A 23,291-nucleotide genomic window follows, 5' to 3' on the forward strand; every position below is an offset into this window, starting at 1 on the left:
GATTCCACTGAAGTTTTTCTAATTGTCTGTGACCCAATCCTTGACCAAGTGGTTGTTAGCTTTAGCAAAGTGTGTTGAACATTTCAATGTTTTGTCTATGTATTTGGTCTGCCTTCTAATCCTGGCTGATAATACCCTTGCTTAGCCTTTGACCCCATCTTCTAAGCATTTTGTGGGAACTGATGGAGTGCCATGGGACTTCAAGAGGTCAAAAGCCAATAGGAATCACACACACACACAGAAACACACATATTAACCAACACAAGCCACATTGACAGCTGAACCAACAGAATGCCATCTCTGACAAACAAATACACCCAGTCACACAGTATGTAACCACTTAAGCAGGAGTAGGAAAACAGCTTAATGCCTTTTTCAGCTTCTCTTAATAAAACAGGAAAACCTCTCCCTGGTTCCTCAGGTGTCACCCTTAGTGGCTTGGCTCTGCTCTTGAAAAAGTATTTGTTTGTTTAATTCTCACAGTTAGTACTGTTCCAGATGCCATCAGCTGCACAAGTGCAGTGTTCGCACACAGCCCTCCTAGTTAGTCTCACTGAGTCAAACAGAGACTACTTCTTCAGCTCTAAGCTCTTCATGTGAGCTTCATATAGACATGCACTCTTCTTTATTCATGGCACACGCAGCACTACATTTACATGTTGGCAACATTGTGCTTGTACATGGAGTAATGGCAGAATCTCATGAATAAATCTCAGGATTGCCCTACAGTCAAATAACTGAATTTTGAAGCAGTGCCTAAAACAAATTTTCTAAAGTTCATCAAAAGATTTATAGTTTTTGAGTCTCTACTATCCCAAATGTTCACCCCCTGACCTTGTTTAACATTTAAAGTAAAGTTAAAGACGTTAGGCGGAGTTCTTTTTACTTATCCAACATGATCTGGCAAGACAGTTTAACTTTTGGCAAGTCCACTGGACATCTAATCCATCCATCACATTTAGGAACTCCATGTGTGCGTGCCAATCAGAGGAGGATTCAGACGTGAGGTTTTCCAGATGTGAAGTGTGTCACTTCTTTTTCTGTAACAAAAGAGACGAGCAGACAGGCTCCAACATTTACAGAGAGCTACACAAAGAATTTTATTTTTCAGTACTATTTGCTAAGTAGAACTTTATCCTGAGCTAAGATAAGAAGTTCATTTGTGTTTCACTTCTACAAGTACTTCTACTTCTGTGAAAACCAAATAAGTCTTCTAAGGTCATATGTCCATCTTGTGCTATTGAGCAGCACTGTTTTGGGGGCTGGAGTTCAGTTTCATCCCAGCTCTTTAATAAAAAAAAGTGTCCCCCACATGTGACTAAACATGTAACAAGAAGCTGTCGTTGTTGTGTTATACCTCATATGTATCATACAAGTGTTGCTCAGTTTATACAGAAAAATGACACACAGCGTATGATGAGTTACCTGAGAAGGAGAAATGGTTTTTAATGCCCAGTCCTCATGGGAACTGTTTAAAAAGAGCCGCCGGCCCTCACGCATACTCAGCCTAGTGTTGTAGATTAAAATAAGTTAATTAGCTCTTATGATTTTCTTAATATTTAATGTACAGATGTTGAAGCCATTATCTTTGTGTCCACGTGATATTCAGTAAGACCTGAGCTTCCCTCTACCCATGCCTGCTGGTGCATTCATTTGCAGCTCAGCCTCAGCTCAACATTGCAATACTATCACAAACTTAAATGTATTAGTTCATGTTCTGGGACACCGATAATCTACTGCGTAAAAAAGAGGATGATGGATCTCCCTCCAATGAAAACGAGAAAAAAGGGGCTGGACACACAAACAAAGCCTCCCAATCAGATAATTACTTATAAAGTTGTGAAGGTGGAGCAGAGGAATCTTCCCTTTGATTTAATAAATGTTTCACTGGGGGGTAAAGTCAATGTTGGGGCTTATGTCCCTACATGTTATGCTGTACTTCAGTCAGGTAATGAAGTGCATTTGATCAGCACCCTCTTAATTCCTGTGGAAGAAATAAGGATGGACTTAGTTATTGGTTATTTGTTAAATCTTCACATGTTGTTCATCTGAGGTTCATTTATCTAATTTTATGAGCTGGTAAGGACCACATGATTTCTTCTATTATTATTACTGTACGTCCTGAGGTGAAAACCTTAGGATTTTTAAGGAGGCATACTCTTTAACTTTCTACTTCTTTTTATATTGAATTTAGAAGAAGAAGAAAAAGATGACTAACAAGGTCCTCTTCTCAGGGTCTACCCTCTCCTCCCTCTGGTGACTAACTTTCTGCTCCAACTTGCTGTGTGGAGATGCACAAACTAAACTAAAACCTCTCCCTGCGTGGGAGTTTCTGTTCCAGCACAGTCCTCACACAAACACTTCCTACACTTCTTTAGATAGATGATAACATATTTCACCACTCTTCATTATTTTCCACTTAAGCTTTTATTGCCTCGTTGTTTGCACTGTGTCTCTCTGTGATTAAAGCTTCATAATGAAGTATCACATTATGAAGATGAAGCAAAGATGGAGTTGGTTTCCCTTCAGAGACATTATACTGCTGCAGCTCCATTTTCACTGGAGCTCATGAAATGACATTACAACCGCAGTTGTGGAACAATTTCAATGATTAATCTACTTTTTTTACCAGACTGTCAAAATATTGTGACTCGTTGGCAGAGAATCTGACACTGTTGAATGCAGTTTGACAACATGAAAGATTTCCCCAAGTCTAAATCTAAAACTATTCTTAAGAGGATATCAACACAGGATTGAACTGCGAAGACCTAAAGAAATAACTGAATTATTTCCACTTCTTCTCTTTGCTTCCACCCCATGAAATAATTCTCCTTTGTTTTCTTCTTCCATTCCCTCCCATGCTTCATCTGGAGCTCTCCTCTCTTCATGTTAAAGTTCTGCTGACTGTCTCTGTTCTTCACAGTTGAGACGATCGATCTGTGATGTGACTCTCAGGAGTTTTTTGGATGCATCGTGTCACATCTGTGTGTCCTGTCTCACTTTGTAAAGGTGTTCCTGTTGCCGTGAGATAGGCGGGGGTGAAGGATGGCTGCGTGCATGTGTGAGTCGGTGTGTGTTTCCACTAGTGTAGCAGCTGTGTGCAGCTCTTTTAGAAAGAGTGAGCGAAAGTGTGTGTTTCTGAGAGAAAGGGGCAGGTGCAGAGGACATATAACGAGTCGTTGTTTCCCCTGAAATCCATCAGAAATCTTTTAAATACCATGGAATTATAGCAGCTCACATTACTCTCAATTACTGTCAGACCTAGAGAGAAATGCCCCCCAATTATCCTCTCAAATATCTGACCTGATCTACGAGTGCATTATCTCTATAACTAACAGCATTAGGGAAGTCATCCCTAAACAGGTATTGCGTTGTCGAACTTCACTTCAAACTATCCTTAGTGGCTTTTCTGTTCTGCTTGGAATGTTTTCAATTTGTCTTTTTGGTCGATGACTCTCTCAATTATGTTCAACTACTTGTTGCATGTGCCAGGAAGCTGTTCTCAATCGTTACATCTGTTTCTCTCATTCTGTCTTCCTCTCCATCTCTCTCCCATACACACATATGGGCGCACATACTCCAGCAGACCACCAGCCTGCTCATTTGGTCTAAACTCCCCTCCAGCTGTGTTCCAATTTGCCTCCTCCAGAGTATGTGGAGTTTGAGAGGGGGTGATTAGTAGCTAACAGTGTGTGAGTGTGTGTTTGAAAAACGTTATCTCAGTCTGCGTGTCCACATAATTGTTTTGGTTCTCATACTATATGCTTGTCCGTGTGTGCGTGTGCATGCCAATAATGGGTTCCATCCACATTACTCCATAATCCCCAGCTGCTGTGCAGCGCTGACCGGGTTCCTGGAGGGAGAATTCCTAACTTGCCACCGGATTTACAGTGGATTCTCAAAAGATTACCACTGGATTTCTACATCATTCCCAATGTGGAAACTCTCAAAACAATCTAAGGCCGCAGTGATTGTTTTCATTTTCAGGCTGTCAAATGTTTCATTGATTTAATCAATGAATGTTTCAGTCTATAAAATGCCAGGAAAAAGAGGAACGTGGCCAAAAGTAGGAAACTATAAAAATAATCCTGTTTAACACCCATAAGTTCTGATTTATTTAATTGTATTCTTTTTTTAAAACTAATTTCCCAGCTAAACCAAAGCTAAGAAGGGAACAATAGGTGACATGATGGTCCTCCTGTCTCAACATAGCATGAATTACCTTCAAAATCTCTATTGATCAGCCCTGAAATGTTGCAGCACCAAAAGTGTTGCACATGTCCCGATCAGCCTCTCTGATGAGAGTCCACACAACAGTTCCTTATTACAGTACGCATGTGTACATACCAGTCAACAACACATAAAGGATCATCTTAGTCTTGTTAGTCTAACTGAAATCATACAAAATGAAGCTCTTCCAAACTGGGCTAAAACAGCCAGGTTATGTGATTGGGATCAAATCCCTCCTGCATATAGAGTATCCACTCAATAAAACTCAAATGGGCATGTGGCACACTGCACACGCTCCAAATTAAAACATTTTTGTGAAAATAAAAGCATCAGTGTAAATCCTGTGTGTAAATCATGAAAAATATGCATTTTTTTCTGCATACAGCTCACTTTTTTTCCTCACTTCTTTTCATCACCCTCATACTTTGCCCGTCTCTTTGCTTTTCCTTTTCTTTGCTTCACCATTCCACAGAGGCTAAATGACAGACTGACTGACCAATATGAGCGCAGGTACACAGGCAGACCTGTCATCATAAAACACAGAGAAAGCAGGAGACGGAGAATCGGGCAGACACATGGACAGACAGAAGATGGCAAACTGTCATGTCGGTGGTCTTTCCAGCAGAAGAGCAGACAAAACGGCAGCAGATAGCAAGAAGAGAGACATTTGAGACACACAGCTGATACGCTTGCCCTAAGTGACTTGCAATAAGTAGAGCAGAATATGTCCGAACTAGAAGACAGGTGACAGATCGGCTGACAGATGAGTTGACATAGTGCAGTGTAATGTGTGTGTGCATGCTCATACATGCAGAAACATGCTAACAGTGGACATGGAGCCAGGAGGGGCAGAGGCAGACATGCCAAACATGATGGGTATGTAGTTAGTTTGACAGTTTCCACTGCTGACCACCCAGATTGATACATGCAGGCGTCAGCATGGAGACCACCAGCACTCTGTGTGTGTGTGTGTGCACGCGGCTCTGTGTGCTGAACTGTACACGTTTTATGTAAAAATCTGTTAGATTTCACCCGTCTCATGTCCACATTAACATTATTTGCAGGCATTATTAGCAGATGAGTTTTCTGCTTGGTTAGAGGCTGTGGAGCCACTCCCGTTCTGTCATGATGAAAATGATTACATATAGCACAGCTGCATGCCTCAGCACGCATGATTTTAAGATATCTGAATACAAAGTTTGATTATTTTGTTATTTTTTTCATCTTACATGCATCTACACAGACAAACAAGAACAAACAAGGCTGATGCAACATGTAAAATGAAGAAAGGAGAAGAACGAATGAGACAAATGAAGAGACAGAAAGACGGAGAGATAAAATGTAATACCTCATAAAGTTTGCTATGTGGACAACACATTCGTGTACTTGCTTTCCACTGGGCACAAGACATTGATATCTATTAACAGGAGTGGACCGGAGTGCCTCAGCTGCGTGTATGTGGCTGTGCCTGAGTTAACTGAGCCCACTTAAAACTGTCACATGTCACTTATATTCTGTTGCTATGTGATCTTTGGCTGGGACGAGCTGTTGGCTGGACTCTCTCTCTGTGCCACTCTGTCCTGTCCCGACCAAACGTCTCCTGCAGGTTTTCATCAATACTTCAGGCTTATAGTCAGCGGATTTACAACAACATTGTCAACATGTTAACATTTTCTGCTTTGACATGTTCAGATCTCTGAAAAGCCTAATGTGTTCATGGTGCCAGCAGGAGGTTGATTATTTGTTTTATTGGAAGTGATTTCAGGCAGAGGGTTGCATCTATGTTGTGGAGGCATGCAGGTCAATCATGTTTGTTCATTTGATTGCCTCTCATAACAATGTCATTTTTATTCTTCGCATGTTTATTTTGCTGGAGTTTCATTTCATTTTTTCAGGTTGGAGTATTTGAAAATGATAACAACTGATCACAGCTCTCTTTCCTTTCACCACAACGTTGTTCTATCAGCACAGGCTGCGTCAGGACAGATCAGGGAACTTTGGCTGTGTACCTGGGGGGTTGGCTGTGTGTAAGCCCTCACTGACATGCAGATGTTGTTGTTTTGTTTGTTTGAAACACAATTCAGTTCTTGTTTTGATTCATATGTCTATACATATATATATGTATATATATATATATGTGTGTGTGTGTGTATGTGTGTGTGTGTGTGTGTTTAAAAGTTCTTAATTTAAAAAAATGTGCAATGATCTTCCAGACGGGGTCCGCTGGATCCAGCAGAGTACCCGGTGCAGCCGTGGTCAGGTCATTACCCAGGACCTCCCCAGGTCCAGGGGTATCCTCAGCCTGGCCCCGCTTACCCCAGCTATCCACCTGGCCAGCCATACCCACGGCCAGGAGACCCTCGAGCCCTCGACCCTGGATACTACCCCCACCCCAGGTACGTATGGAAGGAAGCTGCTTCATTTTCTGCGGCTTAATGCAACATCAAGATGCCGTCCTGTAGCGTGAGTCCCATTCACAGCCGGTGGTAAATAAGTCCTTTCTCAATCGTGTAGAATTAATTAGGGAGACACTGATGATCAGTTACTTATCAGAGGTTATGTGGGGTTTTTTTAATGTTTTTTTTAATATTTGTTCATTTATTTGTTATTTGGTTAGAACTTTAATGTTTTTCTTTTTGTTTGTTTCTTTGTCTGCTTTGTTTGGTTTTCTTTTGCTTTTGGTCAGTGAACACAACACATGATACAGCCACAGAAATCCTCTGTGGTTCCATCTTTGACCCAGATGCAGCCAAACAAACTCTCTGTGGAGCATTTCTCTGATGCACTTTTATAGTTTGAGATGAGTTAAACTTGTGCATAAAGGGAAAAAAGTCTGAAGCAAAGCAAAAAGATTTAAATGGTCAATCTCTATGAGTTGTGCCTCTCCTTGTTATTAACGCAGTGTGAAATGCACACCTGTCCATCCCTAGCTTTTGTACTTGTACTTAAACAGGCCTTGTTTTCTGCCCATAGCCCCCAGCAGAGAGGGCCCTTGCGGCAGGACGTGCCCCCATCTCCTACCCCTCCACTCCGTGCAGCACGGTACGACACGATGGCACGTGGAACTGTGGGTGGAGGTTACAGGTAGGAGTCATTTGTGGATGAAGACACTTTCAGGTAAATTATTATTTCTGTTTTACAAATCATTGCAGCACTGCTGGAAGAATTCAGTAGCTGGACGGGCACCTCTGTAAATCTGAACATGTTTGATTGGTTCCAGGCCCCAGATGTAGTCTGGTTAAGACCAATATGACCACCGTATCCTGGGGAGGGAGGAAGACAGCAGCAGCAACACCAAACAATCCAAGACTGAAGAATGCCATGACTGCAGCTGTGTGGACTCATCAGGTCCAGAGATGAAAACAAGCAAAATACTAACAGCTTCACGTGGTGCAGCTCCTCTGCTGCCAGTGAAAAAGAATCACCACTATTATCACTACGCACTGTCTGTGTTGTGTTCCAGTATGTGGTCAGGTAAAGAAGCTTCATCATAGAGTGGCAGGCCTCATGCATGTCATGTCGTTCAGATTGCTTTGAATTTGACACTTTTCCCTCCACTCTGATTACTCTCATTACTCTGAGCCACAAAGGTCCAGGCTGTGCAGGCTCACTTACAGCTTTGCAGTCTCCCATATTCTTCCAGCTGGTTTCACTAATGCTACTCCAACAAGACCAGAAAAATAATGTCAACAAACACAGCAACTAGTGACATGTGACAGGGCTGCGAGAGCTGCAGGTCTTACGTCCGGCTCATTTTCATTGGTATGTAAAGTTATCTTTAGCTTGTAATTACATTAGGACTGGCGACCTGTCTGGGTTGTACCGTGCCCTCTGCCGGATGGCAGCTGGGAAGGTTCAGCCTAAATTGGATTAAAAAATGGATGGATGAATGTGATTACATTAGATTTGACAGAATACCTACATTTTCTGTCACTCAGACTCATCCCTGTCAGCCGTTGTCCCCCTCATGTTCATTCTGATGCTGACTGAACACACTTCCATCGAGTAGTCATCTGCCACATTTGTATTATGATCATTACGGTAATACCCCAGTTTTGTTTCAGTGCGTTTGTTTAAACATTCCTTTTTAAAAAAGAATAGACTCAGCAGCCGTTCGTCCTGTGCATGACTTCGTATTGATCAGGTGTGTGTGCATGAAAGGGGGGGCAGTGTAACCTGTAGGTGTGATGAAGTGCAGCACAGCTAACACTGTGTGGGACATCCTCCACCAGTCTTTTTTTAAACATCAGTGAACTGCCGGCAGAGCAGGAGACGTTTCCGCTGGGGCAGCCCGACACGCTAGCGTTAGCTTTGTTGACTTTACCACAAATAATTATAATAAAAGCAAACGTGTGAAGCAGTTCGTTCGTGAACAAAACGGGAACTGCAGGGATTTGATTCTCTGAATCAGCTGAAAATATGATGAAAGTGGTCAAGTATTTCAAACTGGGTTTCAGATTCATTGGAGCAAAGATGATCTCTGCTCTATTAATAATAGCTGCTTAGTCCAGATAAAAATAAACTTTTGTCATGATGACATTTTATGCTGTATCTGGAGAACTAAACTAAGAACAAAAAAACTTGTAGCTGGGTTGCCGTCTGAATTTATTAAATCACTTGCTCATTTTAAGCTATTTTTCCAGACAGGGAGAACACCACTACACCAGTCTCCACAGATGATGGAAACCTTTACACATCACTCTAAAGCGCTGTCTGAATGACCTGTCTGTTTAATGATTTGCTGTTAGTTTCTCTGATTTATTTCATCCTAATATTTCTGTTAGTAGACGGTAGTTTTAACACATTCTCGGTACTGGATTAGATGCAGTCTGATACCAAACAAATCTTGTTTTGGAGTACTTATGAATGACTCTAGTTCTGCATCAAAATTAACCTGCAGTCCAATAACTCAAATCAACTGTAGTAGTACTAGATCAATTTAACATTTGCATCAAAGTCGAGGCAGATTAGCAGCAGTGCACAAACATTTAGCTTATTTAACTAAACTTCTACTTGAATGTATGATGACTGTATGATCATCTGTACTTAACTCTTTAAAATTTGAAAAATACCTTATTTAGTCAGAATCACTTCTCCTGTATGTACAGTCTACTGCTGTAACAACAGGATCACCACATGTTTTCCTAAAAATGCTCATGTCAGCCTACAAATCACAGCCTTGAGATTAGGACTACCACAGGATAAGTGCAAGTGTTTGACAGAGAAGGAATAGTTGCTTTTCTCTCTGCATTACTTATGTCATGAGATGTGCAGAACATCTGTGATGTGCTGCTCCACAGCGTAGATCCATTTAGCCACTTACTGAAGCAGCAGTTATGTGTCGCCGAGCTCGAGTCGAGCATAAAACGTCTGTTTTACTCCACAAAGATCAGCTGCATTCATTTCAATGGACTGAATGTGTAACGTGGCATTTAGGGATGAGGTGGACTCCATTTCTGTTGATATGACTGAGGAGGAAATCCCATTCAAGTGAATGTTGAGTCATTTGATTGTAAACCATAAAAAAGAATGTAAGTTGTTTTTGTTTAGTTTTTGTCTTGGAAGAATCTAGAAAGAAAGAAGTTACTGAGTGGTAGAGAGAGAGGTTAGATGTAGAAAAGGAGGTCTATAGAAAATAAGAAGGATTGCGGTTTCAGGAGTGGGCTTGTTCCGGCTCAACATTGTGACTTGGGGAAACACCCACAAATAGCTTTTCTGCTTTTATCATTTTCAGCAAATGTCTGAATGTCACACTTTTAAATGAATTGTTCCACATATTGGTGAATGACGGATGTTAAAGTACACTTTAAATCTTGTGACCTGGTGGTCAGTACCGAACAGAAACAGCAGCGCCTTGGACACTTGTTGCGTTTGCTGATTGGCTCCTTTGCTCCGTGCTGACAGCACAGCAGAACAGAAGCAAAGTGGCTTTACCTGAGCATATTTTAGAAATTTTTTTCTTTGAGAAAACACTTTCTGTAGATGAAACTTAAGATGTTTAAATCTCATTAACAGCGAACGGAGTGGGCTGATATCAGAGATGGAACTTTCCTCAGCTGTGTTTCTGAGTGCTGATCAGTGACTGATGAAGCTTTTTCAGCGCCAGTATTTTAAGTCGTGTCTCATCACATGAAGGTTTTTGTTACTCCTCTGATACTGGTACACATTTCACATGTATGTAACTCCTCACAAGCATATATCTTTACGTTATTTTTGCTGATAGTTGATGTTGTGGTTGGTTTGAGCAGAGCCGCAGGTTGTTTGGCGGATGTTGCCATGCTTCTGTGACAATAATTACTGCCTTCCGGCAAATTCACTTCTTTATTTGTATCGATATATGCCAATTATACCAAAAATGAATAACAATAAAACAAATTTCCAATAGCTTTTTCAAACTCTTGAAAGAAACTCAACCAAAAAGAGACATGATGGCATTTTGTGTAGCATGGCAAACATTTCAAACATCCAATCTGGCTCTTTCATTCATTTAGTAGTAGACTATAACTTGCACAAGTTGAAGGTACTCATTAAATTTGATTATGAAGGGTTCTGGTACTCCTGGTTCTCCACATGCAGAGAGCAGAGAATGAAGGAACCAACTGAATAACCTCTTTGTCTTAGAAGTATAACATTTTTTTATTACACTGCTTGTATCTTAAAAAAGGAAAATTCTTTTTATATTGTTGCAATAACTCCATTATTGTTTTTTCAGCATTTTATATGAATGTATATAACATCTTTTTTTGCATTAAAATCACTTTAAAACATGTTGTTCAACAGGTGTCATATTTGAGTAAATGTGGAACATTTGCTTCTCCTTAAGTTTGTCTGCGTGCCCAGCACATCTGCTAAGGTTAATTAAATATGAGTCAGGAGAAATGATTTCCCCCGTGTACCACGTACTCTGCAAGGTGAATCATTAACATTGCCAACCCAATTTAGTCCATCATTTAAGCAACTGATAAATTGTACCTTTGTGATAAGAGATAGATGTTGCCCCCAAATTAATGAAAGACTAATTATCAATTAGAAAAAGAAGATGAGGAACACTGATTGTGGCACAAAGTTTTATTCATTTTTTATGCCTTCATACTACGAGGTCACCTCCCTCTCTTTAATAAGCATTTAGTCCCAGTGTGTGGCTTCAGGTGCTTTTTTATTTGTCAGACACCCTGGGTGTTGGGCTCGGGCTGCAATCAGACAAATTCCAGGAACGGGACACAGAGGCCGTGGACATGTTTTATCAGCCAAGCTGTAATTAGCATGTGCCAGACGTCTTGGCCAATGGGGAGAGAAAGATGGAGTAATTAAATTCTCCTGAGTCAGAGCCAAGGTCCAATATGGATCTGCAAAGCGTGTGTGTTGAACAGTCAATATCCTGATAGTAATGTCCACTTTGGTCATGGTGTTTGTGCTGGAGCATGTCTGAACTTAAACTAGTCAAAGAGATTAATTGCGGCGCACCTCTGGACTCCTCTCACCGCACTGATCACACATGTTGGAACCTTCTGAATGAGTGGTAAGTTGGCTGCTTTCCCTGACTGATACACTTCTGACTCCTCAGACTTTTTTCAGTTAGCTGAACAATTTGCTCCCTCACTAAGTGCTAAAAGATGTTTCTGATTGTTGCGTTGCTTTGAAAGACTTTCAGGGTAAATAAAACGGTAGCTGCTGCTGATGATGATGAGCTGCCAGCACAAGGGGAGTGGAACTAGTCAAGGTTATCCAATGAGCTGAAAGCCCTAAGATCATCCCATTCAGCAGAATCAGGAAATGCTGTGGCTGGGATGGGATTGGATCTCACTAAACAGGGAGTCTCACAGACAAACTGTCGCCGAGTCTGTTTGATTCACAAGCCTTTGCAGCTCCAAAGACGTATAACCATTGGCTTTAACTCTGAGCTTCTCTGAACACTAAACGCTTGTTTAATAGCTGATTTTCATTTTAGCCACCCTTTAGGCCCAGTGGTTTGTTGTTGTCGTAGCTCAGCTATTTAGCAGTAATGCCGTTTTAATTAACGTGCATTCTTAAAGCACTTCATTAGGCACACAAGATTCAAGATGTTTATTTGTCATATACACAATAACAGACACAGTGGTTATTATTGGGTAATTAAATCTTAACTTTGCGACCTCCCCACCAAAAGAGTGCACCTGCCCACTGTATTCATTCTGCTACCTAATCATCAGGTGTATGGTAGCAGACTGATGCATAAAATCCTGCAGATGCAGGTCAGGAGCTCATAACCCTTTAAGAATGGAGTGAGAGACAAACATTCAGTGGGCAGCACCAGCAACTGGGAACAATTTAATGATGGAGCTCAGAGGAGAAAGGCCACACCGGAGGGAGTGGCTCTGATAGGTACTGTCACAAAGCACAAAGGCATTTCAGAACAGATAACACATAGAACCTTCCGGTAGAGGGGGAACAACTGCTGAAGATCACTTTGGATTCCACTCCCATCACAGAGCAGAAACCAGAGGCTCAAGCTCCCACAAACTGCGCAGTGAAAGAGTGGAAAGCCTGCGTCTGGATTTGTGCTGAGGCTGCAGATAGAACAGGCAAGATTTGCAGTGGCCTTGGGCCTGTTCGTTTTCCTGACTCTGTTTGACAGACTGTCAGAGAACCTGGCACACTCACTGACTATATGAAGCAGTCACTGACTGACTGGCTGTGTAATCGCTCCAACTTCCTCAAGGCAAGTCTGGCATGCTGTAATTATTATTACAGTTATTATTAATAGTTTTAATGAGCATTTTAAACCACTGTAATTAGAATTTCCTATTATGAGAAGCTGCCAGCTTGCGGATATGTGAGTGTGTGTCTACTTGGCAAGGTATTGTTCAGTCATAGCTATTACTGGCAGCTGCCTTTTGTTCCCTTGACTTGATTGTTTTGCAGTGTTTGAAAGCTGTCCTTAGAACTGCCAGACCTTCACAAATCCTCTTTAATTACTGCCAATAAAGAGTTTTGCTTTCTCCTTAACGTGGACTCATGTGCAGATCATTTCTGGGTGTTATGCTCAATATTAACTCCCTTCCATAAGAATAATGTGAATGCGAATTCCACACTCTTGATTGTTGCTTTTGGAACTTCAGTGAGTTCAAAAGTTTAGAGCAACATTGACTGAAAGGGATGCATTTGAGTTCTGCATTAATCAGCACTGATATGCAGAAGTGAGACATGAGGCCATGTATTGTTTTCCATTTTGTCAGCAGAATTCATAATTCTACTCAGCGCTTTGTGTGTACTTCAGGAAATCACAGGAATTTCTGTACTCTGGTGGGGTTGTTTGGGAGGATTCTCATCAAAAAAACAAAGAGTGGAATCTTCTTTTGGACAAAAGTAGATTTGTCGGGCCAGTGTTGTGCTTTATTTCTTTTGTGAAATATTGGAACTGTATGTTTTTGCTCGGGGAAGCTAATGTTTTTAACATTTTATTCTCGTGTTTGAAATAAGAAACTAATTTCCAGAAGCTTTTCTAAAATACAATAAATCTGTACTTTGTTCATTTGTTTGAACCTTGTTTGTTCGGTGTCTTCACTGACATTCTTCTTTGTGTTGTAAAATACAGTCAAAAAAAGTATAAAAAAATAATAATTAATAACCATCAGAAGATGAATTGATGAAAGATGAGGGTGACAGGATTGGGTATAAAAGGAGGCTGCACTAAAGTTTTGTCTTTTCCACCAAGAATGGTCATGGTTCACTATTTTGTGCCAAACACAGTCTGAGAATCATCAAAAGTTTTAGAAAAATATCTCTTCATCCAAGATTGCAAAATTATTTCAACATCAAGCACCCATAATAATGTGAAAAGTGCACTGTTGGACGTGTTTGACCTTCAAGCCCTCGGGCCACACTACGGGAGACACCATCATGCTACCATGAGCAGTATAGCCACATGTGCTCAGGAATACTTGGTAAACCACTTTTTACTCAATACAGTCCTCTGCATCCAGAAATATGACCTAAAATTGTATTATGCAGAGAGGAAACCATGTATGAAATCTACACAGAGTTCTCTGAGCACAAACTCATCTCCAATCGGACGGAAAGACTGGACACAGATCAGATGTAGGGTTCTCTGTGCCAGATGTGAGCAAGACCATCCAGGCTGTTATCAGGCAAAGATATAAAAGGCAGTGTTTGGGATGGTATGGGGGTGTATCGGTGCCCTGAGCATGGATGACTTGCACATGTGAGAGGGTAACACTGATCCAGAGTCCTTGATTTGAGTTTTGCAGAGACATATGCTGCCATCCACGGTTATTTCAGTGGGGAAATGCCAGATCTCCTTCTGTACAACCTCCAACAGCATGGCTTCATAGACACGGTGTGTGTGCTTGACCTGTTTCCTATTGAAAACGTATGGAGCATCATGAAGAGGAGAACCAGACAGACTCACACTGCTGAGAAGCTGAAATCTTGTTTTCAGCAGGAATGGACAAAGATTTCTCTTGCTCAACCAAGTACACACTATCCGCAGGTCCAAAATGATAAGAGTAAAAAAGGAAGCTTGGTGTCCCACAGTGGTAAACATTGCTCTCTGACATTTTTTTTGACTGTGTTCCTTACATCAAATTTTAAAGTTGTTTATATTTTCTAAATTCAATGATGTTGGTTGAAATTAGTTTCTCTTTGCTTGTATTTTAGAAAAGTTTATATTTTCATTTCTGTTCACATTTGTATATTGGATCTTTAAGTTTAATTCACATTTAGTTTATATGTAATGAAATCTGCTATAGAAATTACAATTGCCATGAACATGTTAAATATCTCCCAACTTTGGTAATTCTTATGAAGTCCATTTAGGTATCCCCTTTGCTTGTGAATCTTGGGGTTATGTTGCTACAGTACAACATTCGCACTCAGACTGTGGGAATGTGTGAACACGCCACTGACCACATCCAAAGACACCAGACATGCAGAGGTGGAGTATTGGTTACAGTAAATTCTGTTATGTGTGTATCTCTGTCAGTCCTCAGATTCACATCCTGACAGGGTCACGGACAGTGCATTAGGAACACAGAGTGCGTTCTATTAAGTGCTCGTGTGTAAAAATTACATTTCCTCTGTCCCCTGTGCACTGTAATGACTAGTGGTAAACTCCACTGGCAGCTGTTTCCCCTCTTCCATCCCCCTCACACACACACACACGCACACACACGTGCACACACACACATATAAACACAGATTGTGCACACATTTTCACCAGGTTTAACCTTGAGGCATCTTGCTAGCTCTCAGGCTCACTCCGCCTCTCTTGCTGGATCTGTCAGGCCCTGGAGAGGCCAAAGGTGAAAGGCCTGCCTTTGTGTTCCAGGCTTGATCCACATTGCTGGGCCACACTGGGTGGGATGTGCTGGGCTGCTGAGTTCAGCTGCCTGTTAGCAGCATCTCATGGTTTGGGTTCAGCATGAGACATCAGAACAGAGAAGAGAAGTCAGGAATTTTAAACAAACAAAATGTTGGCCCGCATGTTTGACCACACACAGGATACTCAGACACTATTTAACCTCTTTAACCAGGAGGAGTCTGTCACAGCTTCATGTGGCCTCTCAGTTGGCTCACACATGCAAAGACTGCAAACTACAAACTGCAAGACATGAGAAAAGCAACTCATGTGAGTTTGTGCAACTGAAAGCTGGACCTTTACATTATAGAAATCACAATTCCCCCTCAAAACCTTTTTAGATAACCAATATGTCAGTTGTTAATTTTAGAGAAACTCAACAGCGCTTTTTACTGTACTTCTACAGTATATATCTATTGTGTAGTATTTATACTTCTATGCCTGACTGCACATTAGGAAAAACACTCCTGCTGGTCCAATCCAATGTTTACAAGTACCATAAAATGTAGAATGTTGGACTTTTTCTCAGTGTTTTAGAATTTATGACACAACCACTAAAGCACCAAATACTGCAGCTGTTCAGGTTGATGAGTTGTATCAGAAGGTCACAACCCTAACTTCTTTGTGGATTGTCAGCTTCAAGTCCCGCTCTGGCTTTTAGTTAACAAAGTTTTTGCATGTGTTACAACACTATTATGAACAATATTCAGCTGTCAATGTTGTGGCTGGGTGTTACTGCCAAGCCTATCTAAAGTTATAGCCGAGTCATTTTGAGAGTTTTTCTTTTTGAAAAATTTATTTCATGGCAGACTTCAAAATTCTAGTTGTACAATTTTGAGGAACATGGAGGACTTTTAAGGGAATTTATAAATGCTAGTCATGTGGGACTTACAGAAAAACTACACATGTTTCCAAACAGCCGTGTTCTGCTTCAGATCTGAAGTAACAGCTCAATGTGCTGTCATAAAACTGCATGACACCAATAAGCAGCACTTGTAATCTTTTTTATCACAGTGGCCCTCATTTATCAAACTTGCGTAAGACGAAAAACATGCGTAGGTCGTGTGTACGTTCTTTTCTGCGCAAAGGTTGGCATTTATCAAATCCATCGTGAGCGCAGGAAAGATGAAATCGCCACGACAGGTCTGAAGCCGTGTACGCACTTTTCCATTTTGACTTGCGGTGACTGCAATAGCATACATAAACAGCAGCGTCACTAGTGCGTGCCTCATGAGTCGCAACAAATCCCTAGGTTAAAATTACAGACTTATCACTTCAAAGAAGGCCCATGTTTTATTTGACTTCAACATAAATATAAACATAAACGCAAATTAAATAAATAAAAAAATTAAACAAGTACAACTCCGTAATTGGAAGAGTGATGGCTCATTATTCAACCGCCTATTTAAGAGGTGATTCTAGCGGCGCGGTAATGGCGAAACGATGGCAGATCTGGCTTTGTTAGAGGACCTGAACGCGCGAATCAGGCGCGAGAGAGTGTTCCGGGACCGGCAGGATTTCTTTCGGGAAAATGATGAGTGGCTTATGAGCCGTATAGGAGAGGCGCTTTAACACTGCGCATAGTACGCTTGCCACTGTGGAGAGGTGTACAGGGCTCCTAAAGGGCAGGTGGATCTGTCTCTCGGCTGCGGGGGGAACCCTTATATACGCCCGATAAGGTATGCAATATTATTATTGCATGCGGAGTGCCATTTCCAGATGTACATCCAGAGGACCCCGTACCCAGAGATCCCTACCACCAGCCTGCACAGCCAAGAGCGCTCAGGAGGAGAGAGGAACTGATTCAGCGATTCTGACTTTTGGTAAGCATTCTGTTATTCAAGGTAAAAAGACGTAGCTCCGATCAGGCCAGCCACCCTCTCCTCCAAGGCACTCAAATCCAAACCTGGATCGGAGCTCCCCCCCCCTGTTTGTGACATGCTACGTCGGAGAGCTGTGCGACCTTCTTTGGTGGCAAATTTCATATCGGACCACTTCTTCCTGATCTTATTGGAGAAAAAGTAAAACATCGTTCAATTTTAGATTTCATTTAATCTGGAGTTTATCACATTTTATTGACCATCACAGTAGGGGAAAATACATAACTCGTCCGGTCTGCGATTTACATCGCCAACGCTGTTGACAGGCGTCCCAGCTGTCAACAGCGTTGGCAGCGTTTCTTTGCCGCCTTTCGTCTATCCATGTCGCAAATTCTAGAGGTGCGGCCTTTTGTAGAAGGCGTGGTTAGGATCATTACGATGGATTTCAGCCGCCGGATTTATCAACAGCCGCTCGGTCTTACGATGGGATTGGTGTGGTACGCATGTTCTGTAAATCTCACTTGAGCCTCTGCGTACGACGAGTTCTCCGCTCATATCAACGATGGTTTCTACGACGGCTTGATAAATGAGAGCCAGTGTATCTACATACACAACACTGACAGCAGATTTTACAGTATAACAATAATTCTATGATTATTATTGTCATCATTATAACCTGTACCTATTTAACCAGAAATCATCTAATTTATATCAAAAATGTTTTTTTCAAGAGCATCCTGGCCAAAACAGCACCATCTGCACACGTACTACACATTTAAACCATTTAACACAAGAACTTTTTATTCACAAAGTTACATGAAATTAAAATTGAAAAGCCCACGTTTTAACATAACTGAGATAACATGGAATAGAGGAAATCTCATAATATATTATACCTACAAAAGCCAATATGTAAAAGAGGGTTTTAAGAGCCACACAGTCCACGTTGCAAATTACATGCAAATATTCTAAAAGTGCATTAAAACTTACTCTTAATATGTTAACTTTTTAGACTCAACAACAGGTTTCAAATATGACTCTTACATACCAACAATTGTTTTAAGTCGTGCCCCTCAGGGAGAAAAAGAGACAAGTCACTTAATGGTTGAGACACCTGTGTAGTATTATTTGCAACAGACATTTTCAATGGGCGAGAAAATCACAATATGGAACATTATATATATTAGCACTAACTAGCTCTACTTCGAAGGAGTCAGCAACAGTTAGCAGCACTTAGCGTTAGCATGTTCCATTAGCTTCTAGCCTCGGAGCACAGACCATGATGGTCTGTTTAAACCCATGTACAGTACTGTCTTCTGCTTACTATGGTTTGTGTACTAAGTAGTGATGTGTGATACCTCTAATTTCATTCCGATCTGATACCAGTCATTATGTTATTATGCTAAATGTGGTCAAAGTCTGAGTTAGGCTTTTTTTTGGACTTCCCAAAAAGAGCATTAAGCATCTGCAGCTCATTCAGAACGCTGCTGCTGGAGTTTTAACCCGGACTAAGAGATCTGAACACATCACAGCAGCTTTAAAATCTTTACACTGGCTTCCAGTCAGTCACAGAATAGATTTTAAAAGCCTGCTGATGGTTTACAAATCCCAGAACGGTTTAGGCCCAAAATACATCTGTGATATGTTCAGAGAATATAAACCCAGCAGAGCTCTTAGATCCAAGGACTCAGGTCAGCTGGTCCAGTCCAGAGTCCAGACTAAACATGGAGAAGCAGCATTTAGCTGTTATGCTGCAAACAAGTGGAACAAACTGCCAGAGGAGATTAAACTTTCACCAAATGGAGACATTTTTAAATCCAGGTTAAAGACATTTATTTTCTCATGTGTCTATTCATGAAACCTGCATGGTATCTTTTAATTTATCTGGACTGTTACTTGTTTTTAAATTCATTTAAATTATTAGAATTGTTTCTTTATATTCTTTTATGTATTTTTAATGCTTCCTCCACTCCCTGCTGCAATGCTTTTATTTTATGTAAATCACTTTGAATTATTTTGTACATGAAATGTGCTATACAAATAAATTTGATTTGATTTGATTTAAAAATACAATCAAAAATACAGAATTTGTTGAGAGCATTAAATAGGACATTAACAGAAACTGTACATGTTTAGACCTTTTGGATCTGTTGTAAGAACTTTGGGATCAACCACCTTTAAAGCTTTTCTAAAAGGCTCGCACCTGTTTCCATCTCTTACGCACAAACTCGTATTGCAATCAGTAATAGGGACATTTTGGCCAACATACACTCCCAAATCCTAATATGTCAGTCACAGCAATGGGCCAGCATGAGCAAATACAATTTTCCTAAAATACATCCCCCTCTTTTCATCTCTTTATAATATCCCTGTCCAAGCTAATATATGCTTTAGTTTAGAATTTATGAACAGCTGGCTTGATAGTAGGAAGGGGACAAGACAGGGTAAAAACATGTATGCACAAATGTGTACCTGTGACCTTCTAATCCTGAGCCAGTGTAACAAGTCTCAAGTCTTTGTCCCTTTATTCTATCTCCGTCTTTGTTGGTGATGGGTTGTTGAGCCACTGAGTTAAATTCAGTCTGACAGCTATTTCATGTTTTGCTGTAAGATAGGTTGCTTAACAAAAAAAAGCACTAGAGAGGATGATACAAAGAATAGAAAGAAATTCTGAAGGGAAGATAGTAAGGAATGAGGGCAGAGAAAGAGCTTTAGAGAAGAGTGGCGCACAAGGACAGAGCTCAAAGGAGATTGGAAGATGGATAAAAATGGCAGGAAAAGGATATAATGCGCAGATGGCCCTCAATCTATTATCTTCTCAGCTTTCATTAATTTCATGAAGAATTCATGCAACAAGCAATGATAAATCACAAAGATTTTTATTTAATGTCACTTTTGAAAGTATGAGCAGTACTTCTCTACATGCACCTACATTTGAATGTGTATTCCTATTCCCCTCCCACCCTTTTTTGTACTTTGGATCCAATCTAACTGTTTCATTCAGGTTTCTAGTCCTCACAGCCTTTGGCAGACATCACATGTTGAAGGTTTTTTTCACAGAAGACAAATACTTGTGCTTTTCAAGCACTTTTGTAAGGAGCGTTTGCATATTGTTTTTTTTTTCTGTTTAAAAACCATGCATTTAATGTCTTTTAATATTTACAAAATATTTACAAGGTTGGTTTTATGTACACAGAAAATGTAACGTGAGAAATGGGAATATGGACAAAGCAGAAAGCCGAAGCTTTTCTGGAAGGGACTTGTGTACTTGCATAAGTTTATTCTTGTCTGACCAATTATCTCATTAGTTTAAATACTGTATTGAATTTCGATCTATGAAAGTAGTTTAGGTTAACGAGGGACAAGTGAACTCAACAGGAAAAGAAAACAGGACAAAGAATGGGATGATGGGAAGAAGAAGGTGAAAGCTAATGTAGCCCGCTGCTAATGCGTGCAAAGGTTGAGGTGCGGGAAGGAACTGGACTTTTCCGTGCGTGTTGGCACCGGTAAACCTGCACCCGGTGGGTAGGGTACCTGCAGACGTGTTTTGTAGCGAAAAGCACGGAGGAAAAAACTGCGGCTGATCCGAGGAAAACTGCGGCTGACACGAGGAGGTGAGAGGAAAGCGTCAACATGGCGACGCTGGCTCCAGCGTGATTGAGGAGTAGTCCTGCAACTCGTGTGGCGGAGTTCTAAAAAGAGATTGGACTCGCGAAGCATCCTTGACGGAGAGGACGTCGGCTGAGCGAGCAGGTCTGAGTTGGTTTATTGTTTAAAACGGGGAGAAGAGGATTGTTGCCGCGACATCGCACCCTAGCTTCATCAGGCCTGCAACAAAAAGCTTTAACCGGTACCGGACAGTGTGAGTGTGAGTGTGTGAGAGAGTATGGGCCCATGTGTGATATTGTGTATTGAGAACGGTATATTTCAGTGTATGGAGTAAAATTGTTAGTGACCAAAGTTGAATTCTGGTTATATTGAAACAATAGTTAAAAGGAAAGGTTTTTATTAAGAAAACACAAGGTTAAAGTGAGTAAAACATAAGGGACTGAACAGAAAAAAGTGCCTTATCGGCTTTATTTTATTTTGGGAAACATTTCATATGGAAATTAATGACCTGGCTTTATATTTAAGTTTTTGATAATTTTGGAGTCTGGTGTACACTCCTTGATAACTAAACATTTATTTTCTCCAGGGTCTTATTAAAAGAAAATATTGAGTTAGATGGTTGTCTGGAGTTATTTCTGTTACTTCAAATGTGTGTATGGTAATTAGATGAGTAAGACTTTAAGGCTGAGTTATACTTCTTTTAACTGCCCTTGCGCTTGCGTCTTGCGCGTATGTTAATGGCTCGAGACGTTTATACTTCATTTTGCTTTGTCGGCGGTTGCGTGTGCTGCGTGGCGATTCACCGCCAGGACAGTAGGTGGAGTAGCGGGTTTTTTCAATGACAAGCCTACTACGATGAAAGGAAATTCACCGCCAGGACCTCTTCAGCAAGTCTCTCTTCCATAGATTCATGCTTCTTCTTCTTCTTGTAAATAGCCGGTATTTTGTCAGATTTTCAACACCTTGGGGTCTAAACGACTACTTTCTCGCCTGAAAATGTTTCAAATGTTGCTAAAGTTATATATTTACAGAGTTTAGCCTATAGCTTAAGGGAAATCAGCTTTTCAGGCCGGCTGATTTCGACTCTGGCAGGAGTGAAGTGCACTGTGTGTAAACGCTCTGCATACTGTCAGATCGATCAAGTAGGAGGCGGTTTCGACCACAGCCAGTGGCTTGCACTTGCGTCTTGCGTGAAGTTTAGAAAATTGAGGTGACACACACAAGCACGCAAGGGGTGGCTTGCAACCGCGCAAGGGCTTGCGTTTCTTCTTGCGTCTTGCGTTACCGACTATAAACCAGGCTTTACTCAACATAGGTAAACCTGCGTGGTATCTACCAGAACTGAACGAACCCAACTAGCCACCCCACCAGTGAGTTTAAGTTCTCATCCCAGTTACTAGAGGAGAGAGCAGTGGGGTGCTACACTAGATTAACATTAGAAAGTGATGTATGTACCCTTTTAGCTAAAAACCTAAACCTAAACACATAGTCTTAGTGCATAAACCTCGCCAGGTAACTGTGTTATTTAACACTAACAGAGTCTTAGTAATGGTAATAGTAAACCTAGCCAAACAATGAATTAAACCCAAAGTACATATTCAGTGAGAAAAAACCGATGTAGAAATAAAGGTGGCAGTGTCCAATATTCCAGAAGCTGAGACATCAGTGCTCTTTATGTTATCTCTTTAGGCCTCTTCACAGATTCCTTTCAAGCCATGACTGATGAGCCACAGTGTTGTGTGTGAAAGTACTGAAGCATTATGTGTGTGGGGGGGTCCACCTCTGATAAACTTCTGAGCTGCCTCTCTCTGTTATATGTACATTACCAGAGATGAACAGTGGCAGAGAACTTCTTTTCTTCAACGATGAGCTGCAACAGATATGTGAAACAAGCCACTGGACTTGATAAAACAGCAGTATTCAGTGCCCTGGGAATGAGAATGGGCTACTTATTTAAGCTGGATAGGTGGTTCTTTGTGAAATGGACGTAGAACTTACAGCCGACTCTCGATGTGACCCAATGTGAGCATTTATGCTGTACCGGTACATCAGTAGGTGATGTTCCAAAGCTGTAGGCAGCAGCGAGGTCTCTGTGCCTGACAAATGTGTTTAAGTCAGTCTGTGGGAAGCTCCAAAATGTTTAACAAAGATCACTATTTCTGGAATTACTGCAATACAAAGAAGACGTATGTAGGATATATAGCTACACCACAAACTGTATGTCAGGCATAAATTCCGGCATTTGTACTGAAATTGTCAATAACATTCTAAATAAA

The 23,291-nt window shown here is 41.0% G+C and overlaps 1 protein-coding gene across 6 annotated transcripts in view; it reads left to right on the forward strand.

Moving 5' to 3' along the window:
* The window catches only part of pard3bb (par-3 family cell polarity regulator beta b), a 275,337-nt gene extending 267,220 nt beyond the window's left edge, over positions 1-8,117 (forward strand). For 4 of the 6 annotated variants that reach the window (XM_075478941.1, XM_075478944.1, XM_075478943.1 and 1 more), the window contains 3 exons: positions 6,444-6,626; positions 7,204-7,314; positions 7,451-8,117. In XM_075478941.1, the coding sequence (XP_075335056.1) occupies positions 6,444-6,626; positions 7,204-7,314; positions 7,451-7,463 (307 nt within the window). In that variant the 3' untranslated portion in view covers positions 7,464-8,117. Of the gene's footprint in view, positions 1-6,443; positions 6,627-7,203; positions 7,348-7,450 lie in introns of all 6 variants that reach the window. The other 2 variants (XM_075478942.1, XM_075478945.1) reach the window with 1 other exon arrangement.
* The last annotated feature ends 15,174 nt before the right edge of the window (positions 8,118-23,291 follow it).

The sequence above is a fragment of the Odontesthes bonariensis genome, chromosome 12 (assembly GCF_027942865.1).
Source record: "Odontesthes bonariensis isolate fOdoBon6 chromosome 12, fOdoBon6.hap1, whole genome shotgun sequence".
NCBI lineage: Eukaryota > Metazoa > Chordata > Actinopteri > Atheriniformes > Atherinopsidae > Odontesthes > Odontesthes bonariensis.